Source organism: Piliocolobus tephrosceles, chromosome 10 (assembly GCF_002776525.5).
Source record: "Piliocolobus tephrosceles isolate RC106 chromosome 10, ASM277652v3, whole genome shotgun sequence".
Taxonomy (NCBI): domain Eukaryota; kingdom Metazoa; phylum Chordata; class Mammalia; order Primates; family Cercopithecidae; genus Piliocolobus; species Piliocolobus tephrosceles.
The window spans coordinates 99,714,794-99,727,608 of record NC_045443.1 but is presented as its reverse complement, the minus strand read 5'-3'; the positions used below and the strand labels follow the sequence as shown (position 1 = coordinate 99,727,608).

Sequence of the window (12,815 nt, the reverse complement as noted above, 5' to 3'; positions counted from 1 at the left end):
GATATTCACACTGTAATCAGAAACTTTCCCTAAATTTAACTTAATGCAATATCTATGTCACTGTGCTTCTACTGTTCAAAAATAACAAGAACTTAATAAATATGTATATACCTGATCCTGAATGGGTACAAAACCAGGGCTTAAGCTCTCACATCTACAACTTGCTCCTTAAGGTTAGCAAATTTTGTCCTTCTGATCTGTGATGTTAGGCAAACTTAAGGGAAAAACATCTTGGAGTCCTCACAGTTAGAGTGTTTCGTTTAACTCATGGCTGCAATTGGAAATCTATCCCTATCATTATGGTCAGATAACATGGTTGTTATGGTTTCCTTGCTCTTGTATTTACAAGTGAGTTTTAAAGAGGCTCCCTGGAAAAGCAGTCCACATAAGTACAGTTATGATGTCCAAGAGCAAGGGCCTAAATTGAAAAAATCCACAAGATTGAAGTCCTTACCAAGACACCAAAAATAAGGATACTGTTCTGTTTATTTGTTTAATAAACTGATTCTATCCATACCACAAAGTATTTGCAATGTTTGTTTAGAAGTTGGTCAATTTTATTTAAGCTTTCTGACAATTTCAAGTTTCTTTTCCTATCTCTTCTTACTGAGAGAGAGGCAGATTTTCAACCTCAGTTTGAAGAAAGTCAGTTCTTCTAAGTTGAGAAGATTAACAATTTATACACGGTCTTTTTTTAACTTTTGTTTGCCAAAGCATAACTGCTTATATATACTGACAAAAAAAAAGTTGGACAAAAACTAAGATATTCAGATTTTTTTTTAAACTGATGATTTTCTTTTTTTTTTGGCCTTTATTCTATTATTCCCTTCATTACTTCAGAATTTTAAAAACAATGGTTTAGTACCTTAGGAAAAATAAAATGAAGTAAAATAAAATAAGGAACCAAAACTATTGTTTCTCAAATTCAATCCATTCACCTACTTGAAGACTCTGGTGTCGTATTAGTAAACACATTTGATGGTCAAAATATATCTTTGCAAGACTGCAGCCCAAAAATTCACATTAGGATTTTAATTAGAAATACATTGGCTTTTGGCTGGACACGGTGGCTCATGCCTGTAATCTCAGCCTTTGGGAGGCCGAGGTGGGTGGACCACGAGTTCAGGAGTTCAAGACCAGCCTGGCCAACATGGTGAAACCCCATCTGTACTAAAAATACAATATTAGCCGGGCGTGGTGGCACGTGCCTGTAATCCCAGCTACTCAGAAGGCTAAGGCAGGAGAATTGCTTGAACCCAGGAGGTGGAGGTTGCAGTGAACTGAGATTGCGCCACTGCACTCCAGCCTGGGCGACGGAGTGACGCTCTGTCTCGGAGGGGAAAAAAGAAATACATTGACTTCCAAAAAGACCTTGTAAAAAGAAAAATTAGAAACTGCAAGTAACAGAAGCATGGCTAAGAAGATGGCTGACAATTTAATACTCTTCAGAAAATCAAATCCATTAGTTGAACTAGTAGATAAAATTCTATTAGAAAATACAATCCAAGAAAGCAAAAGAGAGAAATTAGAGAATTAACACGATGAAACTATCAGTGTTGTTTAAATCAGGAAACTACTTGCTTATAATCTTTAGTCACAGATACCCCTTTAAACTTTATAAGTTGAAGTTCCAAAAGCTTAATTCTTTTCATACATACAAATTAGTTCATTCCTCTTTAAAAAATACAGATATAACAACTATAATTTCCTCCCTATAGCACATACAGGATAGATCTTTAGCACATACAAGAGATCTTTAAGTGATCGACCCTCTTGATTTACAAATGCACCGCTTAAGTGCCACTTAGAAAAGATCAGGCAATTTGGCAATCACTTTGTCAAGATTTGGGCATCGAGGGAAAAGAAAGGAAATGTAAGTGAAAAGTTAATTTCAAGCAAGAGAAATCTCTAAAAGGAACCAGGTCTGGGCAGGTGGGCTCGGATATTTTCTTGTACCAGAAAAGAGGAAAATGCTCGAAAAGTCTACTAGAGCATATAAAAAACACACAAAAACCTGCTTGAAGCAGCTTCCTCTATTTTAGCATCAAAGATTAATGAGTGTAACTCATTTTATACTAAGTAAATTCATGAATCCATATAATAGATACACAAAAGGGAATACTATAAAAGAATAAATATCTAATTTACTTATATTATATATAACTATTACACTAACCCCTAAATTGGTAGACAATTAAGGAGTTACCCTGAGATTTTTAGAGAAGGAGTACTTCATCTCATTTGATAAAATAAAGTTTTACTGAGAAATGGCAATTAATTAATGTAAAGACATAACAGAATTAGAAGCTCACTATTCTATAGACACTACAGAAATAACTGATTCAAGCAGGGATCATCAATGCTTAAAACCATTAGATAAAGGTTACTGGGAAACAGGATATTTATACAGTGCCAAAGTGTCACCTCACAGATCTTTGCTGACAGCAAAGGAAAAACTACATCTTTATACTGGAGAGACCTGGAAATTTAGGATAACCTGAGTTTGTTTCCCAATACGACAAAAAATGAAATACTCTGCATGCGTTAAGAAGTATTTCTTAGGAAATACTAAACCAAAATCTAAGCAAGATTTTAGATGTCACTTCCGGTTTATTGGAAATACAGCAAATAGAGAAACAAGTTAAATAAATACCACAAGGAATTAATCAGAAAATTTTTTTTAAAAAAGATTAGGGGAATTCTTCTAGAGTAAAAGAGTCTAAGGAGACATAAAACCATTTTGGGGACAAATGGAGAAATTTAAATATGGAAGTTAGTAAATGATATTTGAAAATACTTATTAAAGTTTTCTTATTTATTATAATTATATTGCAGTTATGTCATTATTTTTAGGAAATGTATGCTAAGGAATTTTATGGATCTACATGTCAGCAACTTACTTTCAAATATGACAGAAAAAATATCAGATGCACATATAAAACACTTCATTAAATCTAGGAAGGAGACATACAGGTATTTGAGGGCACTGCTAAAATACATATTTTAAGTGCGATCTATTTAACATGGGACACATAGAAGAATCTACCTCAGCAATGTTTGTCAAAATATGAAGGCAATTCACCAAATGTTTTAACTTACTGGAGCAGGTGATTTTGGAAGTAAATGTATTCTAGACCTTTTATATATCATATTTCTAAAATACGTTGGCTGGGCACAGTGGCTCATGCCCGAAATCCCAGCACTTTGGGAGATGGAGGCAGGCAGATCACCTGAGGTCAGGGGTTCAAAGTCAGCCTAGCCAACATGGTAAAACCTGGTCTCTACTAAAAATACAAAAATCAGCCAGGCGTGGTGGCACACGCTTGTAATCCCAGCTACTTGGGAGGCTGAGGTGGAAGGATCGCTTGAACCCAGGAGGCAGAGGTTTCAGTGAGTGGAGATAATGCCACTGCACTTCAGCCTGGGCAACACAGTGAGCCTCTGCCTCAAAAAAGTAATAATAAGCAAAATAAATAAAATAAAAATAATTAAAATGTTTAATATAATTTTACTTTTTTCAATACTCTTAAATTCTCATCTTGTCAATGTGATTTTATTAATTACAGAAACTTTGCCAGGAGTTAAACCCTGTAAAATATTTAAAAAGGTTATTCTGAGCCAAATATGAGTGATCATGGTGTTACCGGCGGTCCTTGTTCTTAGAGCTCCCAAGATGGTGGTAGGCGCTTCCAAGGTGGTGACAAACCTCTTGTTCTCTGATCTGGGGTTCTTGGCCTCACAGATTCCAAGGAATGGAATCTTGGGCCATGCAGTGAGTGTTATAGCTCTATTAGAAGCCGTGGGTCACGGAAGAGAACCGTGGAACCCTGTGACTAGTGTTTAGCTCAGTTGGGATGAACCTGGGTACTTAGCCATGCAGGAACAATGGCAAGCCTTTAGCCCAATCAGGAGCAGCAATGGGTGCCTCACTAGATCAGGAGCACAGTGGACACCCTGCCAGATCCGGAGAGGTGGAAGTCAGCAACAGGTCTGCAACAGCGACAAATAGCAGTGGTGGATGGCGAGTGAAAGCTCAGCTCCAGCCATAACAAACATGGACCACAAGAGTGTGCAGTTGCAAGATTTAACAGAGTGAATACAGAGCTCCCCTAAAATGGGAGGGGACCCAAAGGGGTTGCCATTCCCTGCTCGAATGCCTGGGTTTATATTCCCATCTTGGTCCCTCCCACTGTGCTCTCAGGCTATAGATGATTGGCTATTTCTTTACCTCCTGTTTTAGCCTAATTAGCATTTTAGTGAGCTCCCTTTACTACCTGATTGGTCGAGTGTGAGCTAAGTTGCAAACCACGTGTTTAAAGGTGGATGTGGTCACATTCCCAGCTGGGCTTAGGAATTCTTAGTCGGCCTAGGAAATCCAGCTAGTCCTGTCTCTCAGTGGTCCGAGGTGCACTCTCAAGAGATCTTGAGAACATGTGCCCAAGGTGGTTGGGTTATAGCTTGATTATATGTTTTTTTGTTTTTTGTTTTTATTTTTGAGATGGAGTCTTGCTCCGTCGCCCAGGCTGGAGTGCAGTGGTGTGATCTCAGCTCACTGTAACCTCCACCTCCCTGGTGCAAGCAATTCCCCTGCCTCAGCCTCCTGAGTAGCTGGTGTTTGTATGTTTTAGAGACATAAGACATCAATCAGTACATGTGAGGTAAACATTGGTTCAGCCTGGAAAGGTGGGAGAGCTTGAAATGGGGCTTACAGGTCATAGGTAGATTCAAAGATTTTCTGGTTGGCAAGCAATTGGTTGAAAGAATTATTATCTAAAGACCTGGAATCAGTAGAAAGGAGTCTCTGGTTTAAGATATGGGATTGTGAAGACCAAGGTTCTTATTATGTAGATGAAGTCTCATAGATGGCCACCCTTAGAAACAATAGATGGCAAATGCTTCCTATTTAGACCTTTAAAAGGTGCTAGACTCTCAGTTATCTCTTCAGGATTTGGAGGGCCTGGAAGGGGAAAGATTTAGTTACATTAATAAAGATCCTTTACAAACGCAAATTTTCCTCCACAAAAGACAGCTTTGTAGGACCATTTCAAAATATGGCAAAGAAATGTATTTTGGGGTAAAATATTTTTATTTCCTTCTCTATCTGTCATGTGATATTATGCCACAGTCAGGTTGGAAAGTAAACCACATTATAGAGGGTTAAATAAAACCCAACTGGTGAGATGTTACAGTTTAGAAGATATACTCCCCAGGCCCCTTAAATAGGAATTTGGGCAAGAGAGAAAAAAGGTCATAGTTTTGTCCCCATTTTGATAAGTACTACTACTACGGTTAGTGTGGTTACCACATATGATTAGGTACCCAGCATAGTGTTCAGTTGAAGGTAAATTATATTAAACCAAACTTGTATGTGGCACTACTTTTTGGTGGTTTATGTGACAAACCCTATCATCCAAACTCCTGATATATGAGTTATACTACAGCAAAGGGTATAGACCAGATTTTTCAGTTGAGCACATTCTCCCAAGGATCAACCATCTAAAAGAGTAAATGTGAAGTTTATCAAAGAGATTCAAAGAACTCTGACAAACTGGACCTTCAATTACTTTCCTGATACTTTGAATGATACCTATTTTTATTCAATGCCTGTTACTCTGGCCCCAAATCATAAAGACTCTTTTTTCACATTCTCACCAGCCTCCAATGTATTATTCTTTGTGAACACAGTTTTAAACAAATTAAAGATTTGTAAAAAAAATTTTTACAAAGCATTAGTAACTTTAAGGTACTACCAAATTCAGTCTGCTTGAATTTACTCACAGTTTATCAGTACCTTTTCATTATCCTGCTTGTATTTATTCGTTGGTGATGCTGGTATAGAAAGATCAGTTTCATCACCTACTGCATACTGTTTGCCAGACAGAAAATCCAGTAGTTGACTCTGTAGAAAATATAGGGTATTACTAATAAAATGCTGACTATAAAAATTACTTCACATAAAGCTCTACTCAGTGTCATTGATGTTTCAGTCCAGAGTATTACCTGACAATTGTTAGCAATCATCAAGTATACATATAATTAAACTTCATAATGTAACTGTCCATGGGTTCTTCTGGTCTGCTATACAAATAAAGACCACATAACTGCCGTAAAGAAAAAGTTTAGGGTCAGGTACCGTGGCTCACACCTGTAATCCTACCACTTTGTGAGGCCAAAGCAGGTGGATTGCTTGAGCCCAGGCGTTCAAGACCAGCCTGGGCAGCATGACGAAACTCTGTCTCTGCAAAAAATGCAAAAATTGCAAAAATGTAGCTGGGCATGATGGCGTGTGCCTGTAGTCCCAGCTGCTTGAGAGGCTGAGTTGGGAGGATTACTTGAGCCCGGGAAGGCCGCAATGAGTTGTGACTGCACCACTGCCCTCCAACCTAGGTGCTAGAGTGAGACCCTGTCTCAAAAAAAAGAGTTTAATAGGCACAAGGCTGGCCATGCCACGTGGGAGATAGAGTTAGTATTCAAACCAATCTCATCCAAAGCTCATAGGTTAGGGGGTTTTCAAAAGCAGTTTGGAAGAAGGGATGGGGGTGGCTAGGCTTGCTGCTGATTGGTTTGGGCAGAGAGGAAATAGGGGATCAAAGCTGTTGTCCTTCATGCTGAATTGCTTCTGGGTTGGTCCAGGTGGAGCCATGGGTGTCAGAAATGCAAAAAACCTGAAAAGCTATCTCAAAAGGCCAACCTATCATAATGGTGTTAACTGCTTTTGTTTCAGCTAAGGAAAATATGTCTTATAACAAATATATCTATATCAAATTATGTATTTAATTATAGCCTCATGCGTCTGCTTCTGTTTAACCCCTTTTTTCTTTTTTTTTTTTTTTCTTTTTTTTTCCCACTGTTCTCCTACTTGGAAAATTACTAAGTACTTCATGATTTCTTTATCTAATATTTTTCTTTGTGCTTTAAATATTTACTGTGCTTAATTTTCAAGAGACTAATTTTGGTCTGAATTGGTCTACCATGTTGGGAACTTTTTAATTGCCATGAAAATGATTTGTTTTTAATAAATATCAGATGACATTACTCTGAAGTATTTATTTCAGTGTTATGCAATTACAAAGGAAAAAGTCTGCTTTTTTATACTTTCATGTTGTATTTGAAAAATAAATTTCTCTCATTTTTATCTGATAATTTTATAACCAGATAATAACTGTCACAGGAAAACAGTGAACAACTTGAATTGTCAGCTTATACAGGAGGAACTAGAACTAGCTCATAAAACTTACAAATGTTTAAACATACTACACAGTAAATAAATTCTTACCACATATGTAGAACATCAACAGATGAAATTTACAGTAACCCAGTAACTGCAACTACCAGCCTGCATCTCCTCCCTTTTGTGATTAATTTCATCATTACATCTCTGCTGGAAACCTTAAAAGAAATGTGGGTGCTCCCAGGGAGAACTGGAACCTTGATCTGTAATACTTTCCACTCATTCTGCAGTTTGAGAGTAACCTTTACACCTGTCTCTTAAAACAGAAGATCCTAGACGGACTTAGACTATATTATGCCCTGCGTTTTTCAATCCAGTCTGAGTTTTCGAACAGGGGCTGACCTTTTTTATTCCACTCTAGCAACAAGCTTTCATCTGCATTCCTGAGAAGAGCCAGCACCTGCCCAACATCTAGGAAGAGGAGCGGGGAGACAGCAGAGCAAGGGATGCAGTTGGAAATAAAAGCATTCTTTGGTTTTTAGGAATAAAAAAGAAAGCTTTTTGATAAAGTAGGAGATGCAAATATTTACAAAAATTAAATCTAGCTCTGTATTTGGTAACCATGTGCCCACAAAAAAGGCATTTCTCTGAGATGCCTGGACTTCGGAGGTTTGCTGCTGGTTTTATATTAAACTGAAGCTCCTTGGGTCCCTGGTTCCTTCTTCTCAGCTTGGACAGTGAGTTGGTGCCAAGTGGCTTCTTCAGTGTTCTGAAGCAGGTGGCTTTCCTACTGTCTCAATTGCTGCATAGCAGCCGCCAGCTTCTTCAGGTTTCTTCTTCTGGACTGTGATGGGAATCCCAGGCAATCCCAAGTTTAGAGACCAGCTCCATGCTCAGAGGGATTCTCCCTTCTGTTGCTGCTGGGTCAATGAGGCTGACACTGGTGGATCTTCCCCAGGAACCAAGAGATCTGGCCTGGACAGCAGCAAGCTTCCTTTTTCTGAAGGTGGCTGTATAGTTGACCCCTGCCAGGTAGATCAGAAGGTCCAAAAAAGTGTGCAGGCATCGGGGACACACCTGCAGGACCCCATTCACTGATGTTGATGCATCTCCCAGCAGTTGCAGTCTCCAACTAAGGACCATTTCTGCAGAGGTGTTACATTTCATGAGCTTTCTCAAAGGTGGCCTTCTCATCACGAAAGAAGTTCAAGGTAAAAACCTACGCCTTCGGCTGCATTCTCCCCTGGGTGGTTGCAGCACCCTCTGCCATCCCCCCATCCCAGAGAGCCCAGCATCATGAAGCACCTGCGGCACCCCCACCCAGACCCAGGCCCATGCAGGTGCGCTACCTTCTTCTTTTTTGTCACATCCGTAGTTTTATGTTGAGGTGCTATTCTTGAATTTTCCCAAGTACCTAACATTCATATGTATTCAAGTTGCTGTCATTCCCCTCTAGTAGCTCTGTTCTGTTAGGCATGTGTGTTGTCAGCAAACTCACCCTTCTCTGGCTGCTGGAAACCCTTAAATCATGTGTTTTCTTCATTAGCTTTTTGGGACTCAGATATGACTGCTGAGGTAGCTTAAGTGGTGACAGTTCTACAAGTAATAGAAGTTGAAATGCTATCTATACTTACAGAGCAGCAGTGGACAAACAAATAGGCTACCAGTCATCTGCTGAGGCTAAGGAAGAGTCTTGTGTTCTCCTAAGCTTCACCAACAAGAAGTGAGCCCATCTATTCAGCTACTTCTTGGCTTGAGGATCAGGGAATATGAGTGTACCCACAGAGGTCATTTGCTGACCTTCCCCCAAAAGACGTCCCACAGATCTCTGAGGCTAAGCTCTTTTCAGGATCAACCATTTCTGCTCCTCACCCCAAGTCTCTGATCCTGTCTTCCAGATACTTGCTCAGTTCAAGAGAAAGCAAGCCCTGTATCAAATTTCTCTGCTTAGACTCCAGTTACAATCTAAGGCCTTATATGCTCCGAGATGCCCATGGGCCCTGAATCCATTTTCCTTAGAAGAGGAATCATAAGTAGGGAGTGAAGAGGGCACTGTTTAAGTGACCACATTCCCAAAATTGCCCTGACTTAGCTTTATCTTAATTACTCATAATCCCTACCTTACTTCAGCTACAAAAATGAAACAAAGAAACTTTATCAGGATTATGAAAATTCAGGATCATGACATTCAAAACTGTTTGGAATATTCTAATATGTATCTTTAAAGAGACTTTTAGCATAAATTGGGATTATATTTAGTACATTTTTGAGAAATCAATCTAGGGATATATTTTCCTACTTTTTCCCCACACTGGAAATTTCCCTAGAACAAACAATAGTATCAGAGATTAAGTTGTTGATCTTCCAGGGTTAAAATGCAGAACATTTTCTACTTCATCTACTACCATCTTAGCAGCTTCAATTTTACTCCTGGTGACATGATGACATTTGGAGAGAGTCTCCCGCATAGGCAACCTCGAACTTGTACCCTGATATATATCACACTACAACTTAACCTACTCAAATCAGGAAACTTGTTAGAGGACTTAGACAAGGGCAAGGAATAAAAAGAAAACAATGAGTCCAAAGACCTCAGGTAGATTATGCTATCACTGGTTTTTAAGATCTTTGTTGTTCCTACAATCCAATACTGATATATGATTAAGCCTCTCTAAATCAACTATGTGAAAAACAGACAAAAATCATCTCTGTAAGCAGAATTTTACAGAGGAAAAGGAAGAATTTTAAAAACTATCTTTACAAGTATCCTTACCATAGTGTGGTTGTACATGTGTGTGGATATGTTTTGAGGAAGCTGTAACAAGGCAAAGGTTTTCATGATAGTTCAATAAGGCAAAGACAGCAAGCTGCCTGCCAATATCCATTCTCCCTTTCTTCCCCAGTAATAGAGCTTTTGTTTTTATTCTGGCAAGATATTACCCAGAATAAGATCTATATTCTCCATCTTCCCTGCAGCTTGTTGCAGCCATGTGACTAACCTTTTGGCAATAAGATGAAAGAAAAAGCTATGTACCCTTAAGAGAAAAGCAAAGTGCTGTTCTTCCTTACTACTTCTTGGTGCAAGGAATACCAATATAATGAATATAATGGCTGGAGCTCCAACGTTCATCTTGGACCATAAAATGGTCTCGAGGGTAGGGACCAAGGACTAAAATGAGGGAGCAGAATGACAGAAAAAGTCCAGGTCTCAGATAACCATGGAGCTATCATATCAGTCCTAGTTGTGTATCTTTAGACATCTTACATAAAAGAGTTATACTTCACTTTTCTCTAAATAACTATTGTAGTGGAGGTTTCTACTATAATCAGCTAAAACACTGTTCCCAAGTATTATATTGAAATATTTATAAAATAATTGAATATCTTATAAAATATAGTAAACATTTTCTTCTAATTCCAGCTACAGTTATTTATTGCCACTATTTACTACTTCATTGGCACTCAGTAAATATTCAAATAACCAAAAATATTTCCAACACTTTAAAAATAACTAGATATACCCAAATACATTCTAAAACAGTTTATAAAATCTAACATAGACAAAACCAAGCTGCAAGGGATACTACTCCATTTAATTATTAAATTTATACTCCATTTAAAAAAAAATGCTTGTACAAAAACAGAATAGTCTATTATCTCATGCATATTGCATAATACTATTCTCATAAATGATACCTATATGTAGTAAAATAACATTATTAATCCATAGAAAAAGTCATACCAATCATTTACCCAACGTATGCCAAATGAACAGGTGCACATTAAATCAAGGAAGTGAAATACGAAAGCAATCTTTGACATGAATCAAAAAGAAATCATTTGGGACTAATTTCTTTGTTACAGATTGTTGGTCTAATTAGAAGCTATTCTTATAGCAACCAAATAACAATAACACAAGTCCAAGAAAATTTACCACCAAAATATTTCTTTCAAGTAATAAGTAGCTTTCAGGTAGCTAAATTTTCCCATTTTTAACATGATCCACAAAGCAAAAACATTACCAAGTTACTGTAACTGGTGATACTTTAATTCAAAATAAATAGAGCTAAATTTTAATTTGATTAAAATAGAATTGTTTAAAAAATACTTACAGGGCATATTGTGTTATTATTTTCACAATTAGAAGTCAAAATCCTACATTTTTTATAAACATCGATCAGATCTAACATATTACTATTCTCCAAGAAATCATCATAAATCTTCTTAATGTCCTCATAATGGTCAGTCACTTCCATATTTTCAACAGGTAAGTTCAATTTCTCATGGAGTAAGTATTTCCACGTCAATAAAACATCACTGAGAGAAACTGTAAATTCTCCACTGTGCTGAAAAGATAATGCCAAAAAAAGAGATAAAGTTGGGTCCCAGAATATTCAATAACTTATAACTGAGATAAGAAATACAAACTAAATTTTGTTAAAGTCTACATTCAATTTTTGTGGGTTTGAAGAGATCACCCAAGTTGAACTATGAGACAATTTTGGAAACCAGATATAAAAGAAAAAGGTTTTCATGATTTTATAAAATATGAACAACTAAGGCAAGTTTGCACATGACAAAAATGGTAAATACATAGTCACTGTTACATTTCTTGAAATTCGTCAACCTTCTTCTACCCATAGTGGATGGATAGGTGGGCAGTAAACTATACTTAAATACTATTGATGGGGGAAAATTTTGATTCTTTTTAGTTCCTTTTAGGTCTTTTGGCTAATCTATTTTTAATCTCGTATTTAAAATTCTCAGTGCCATAGTGAATTCCCACATAACATAATATTCCAAGGGTTTAGTCTTAAAATAAGGTCATAAAGATTAATTTTTTTAAAATTCTGTTTCATTACTATTACAAGGAAAGCAAAACATCAGTGCTAAAACCTTGAGCCATTGCTTCTCGGCCTTTTGGCCAAGACCAAGTGTAAAATCTTGAGCCAGAGATTAATTTTGATTCTTCTCAGCTCATGGACACATGAAACTGTAACAAAAAAGTGCTAAAAAGACACAGGTTTCTTTCTATAAGTTGTCAGATGTTAGTAATTAGGCAAAATTATTCTTTCTTTCTCTTTTTTGACAGAGTTTCTATTTTTCCCACAAGAAATAAAACAGATTATAACCTGGCTACAGTGACATATAGTTGCCTAGAGACCCACTAATGTTACCAACATGTTTGCATGCCAATATTTTATCTAACTATAAAGCTTTCTTTAAAGTCTTCAATATCTGCATAATAAGTTCTCTCAGTGAACAAGTTGAAGGGTTTCTTTATTGATTCCATTCTGCTCCCTTATTAATGAAATTAATAATGATGCCTTCCAAAAGCTGCCAGCCCTAATTCAGCAAAAATTAAATTCTAGCTACTCCTTTTATTTTTATTTATTTATTTTTTTTGAGACGGCGTATCGCTCTGTCTCCCAGGCTGGAGTGCAGTAGTGTGATCTCAGCTCACTGCAAGCTCCGCCCCCCGGGTTGATGTCATTCGCCTACCTCAGCCTTCCAGTAGCTGGGACTACCAGGTGGCCCGCCACTACGCCCTGCTAATTTTTTGTATTTTTTGGTAGAGACGGGATTTCACTGTGTTAGCCAGGATGGTCTTGATTTCCTCACCTCGTTATCTGCCTGCCTCCGC

The 12,815-nt window shown here is 37.6% G+C and overlaps 1 protein-coding gene across 3 annotated transcripts in view; it reads right to left on the bottom strand.

Annotated features, from left to right (window-relative positions):
• PARPBP (PARP1 binding protein) overlaps positions 1-12,815 on the bottom strand; it is a 69,510-nt gene that overhangs the window by 38,973 nt on the left and 17,722 nt on the right. For 2 of the 3 annotated variants that reach the window (XM_023188097.1, XM_023188260.2), the window contains 2 exons: positions 11,284-11,517; positions 5,792-5,899 (listed from right to left, as the gene is read on the bottom strand). In XM_023188097.1, the coding sequence (XP_023043865.1) occupies positions 5,792-5,899; positions 11,284-11,517 (342 nt within the window). The remainder of the gene's footprint in view (positions 1-5,791; positions 5,900-11,283; positions 11,518-12,815) is intronic. The other variant, XM_023188173.1, reaches the window with a different exon arrangement.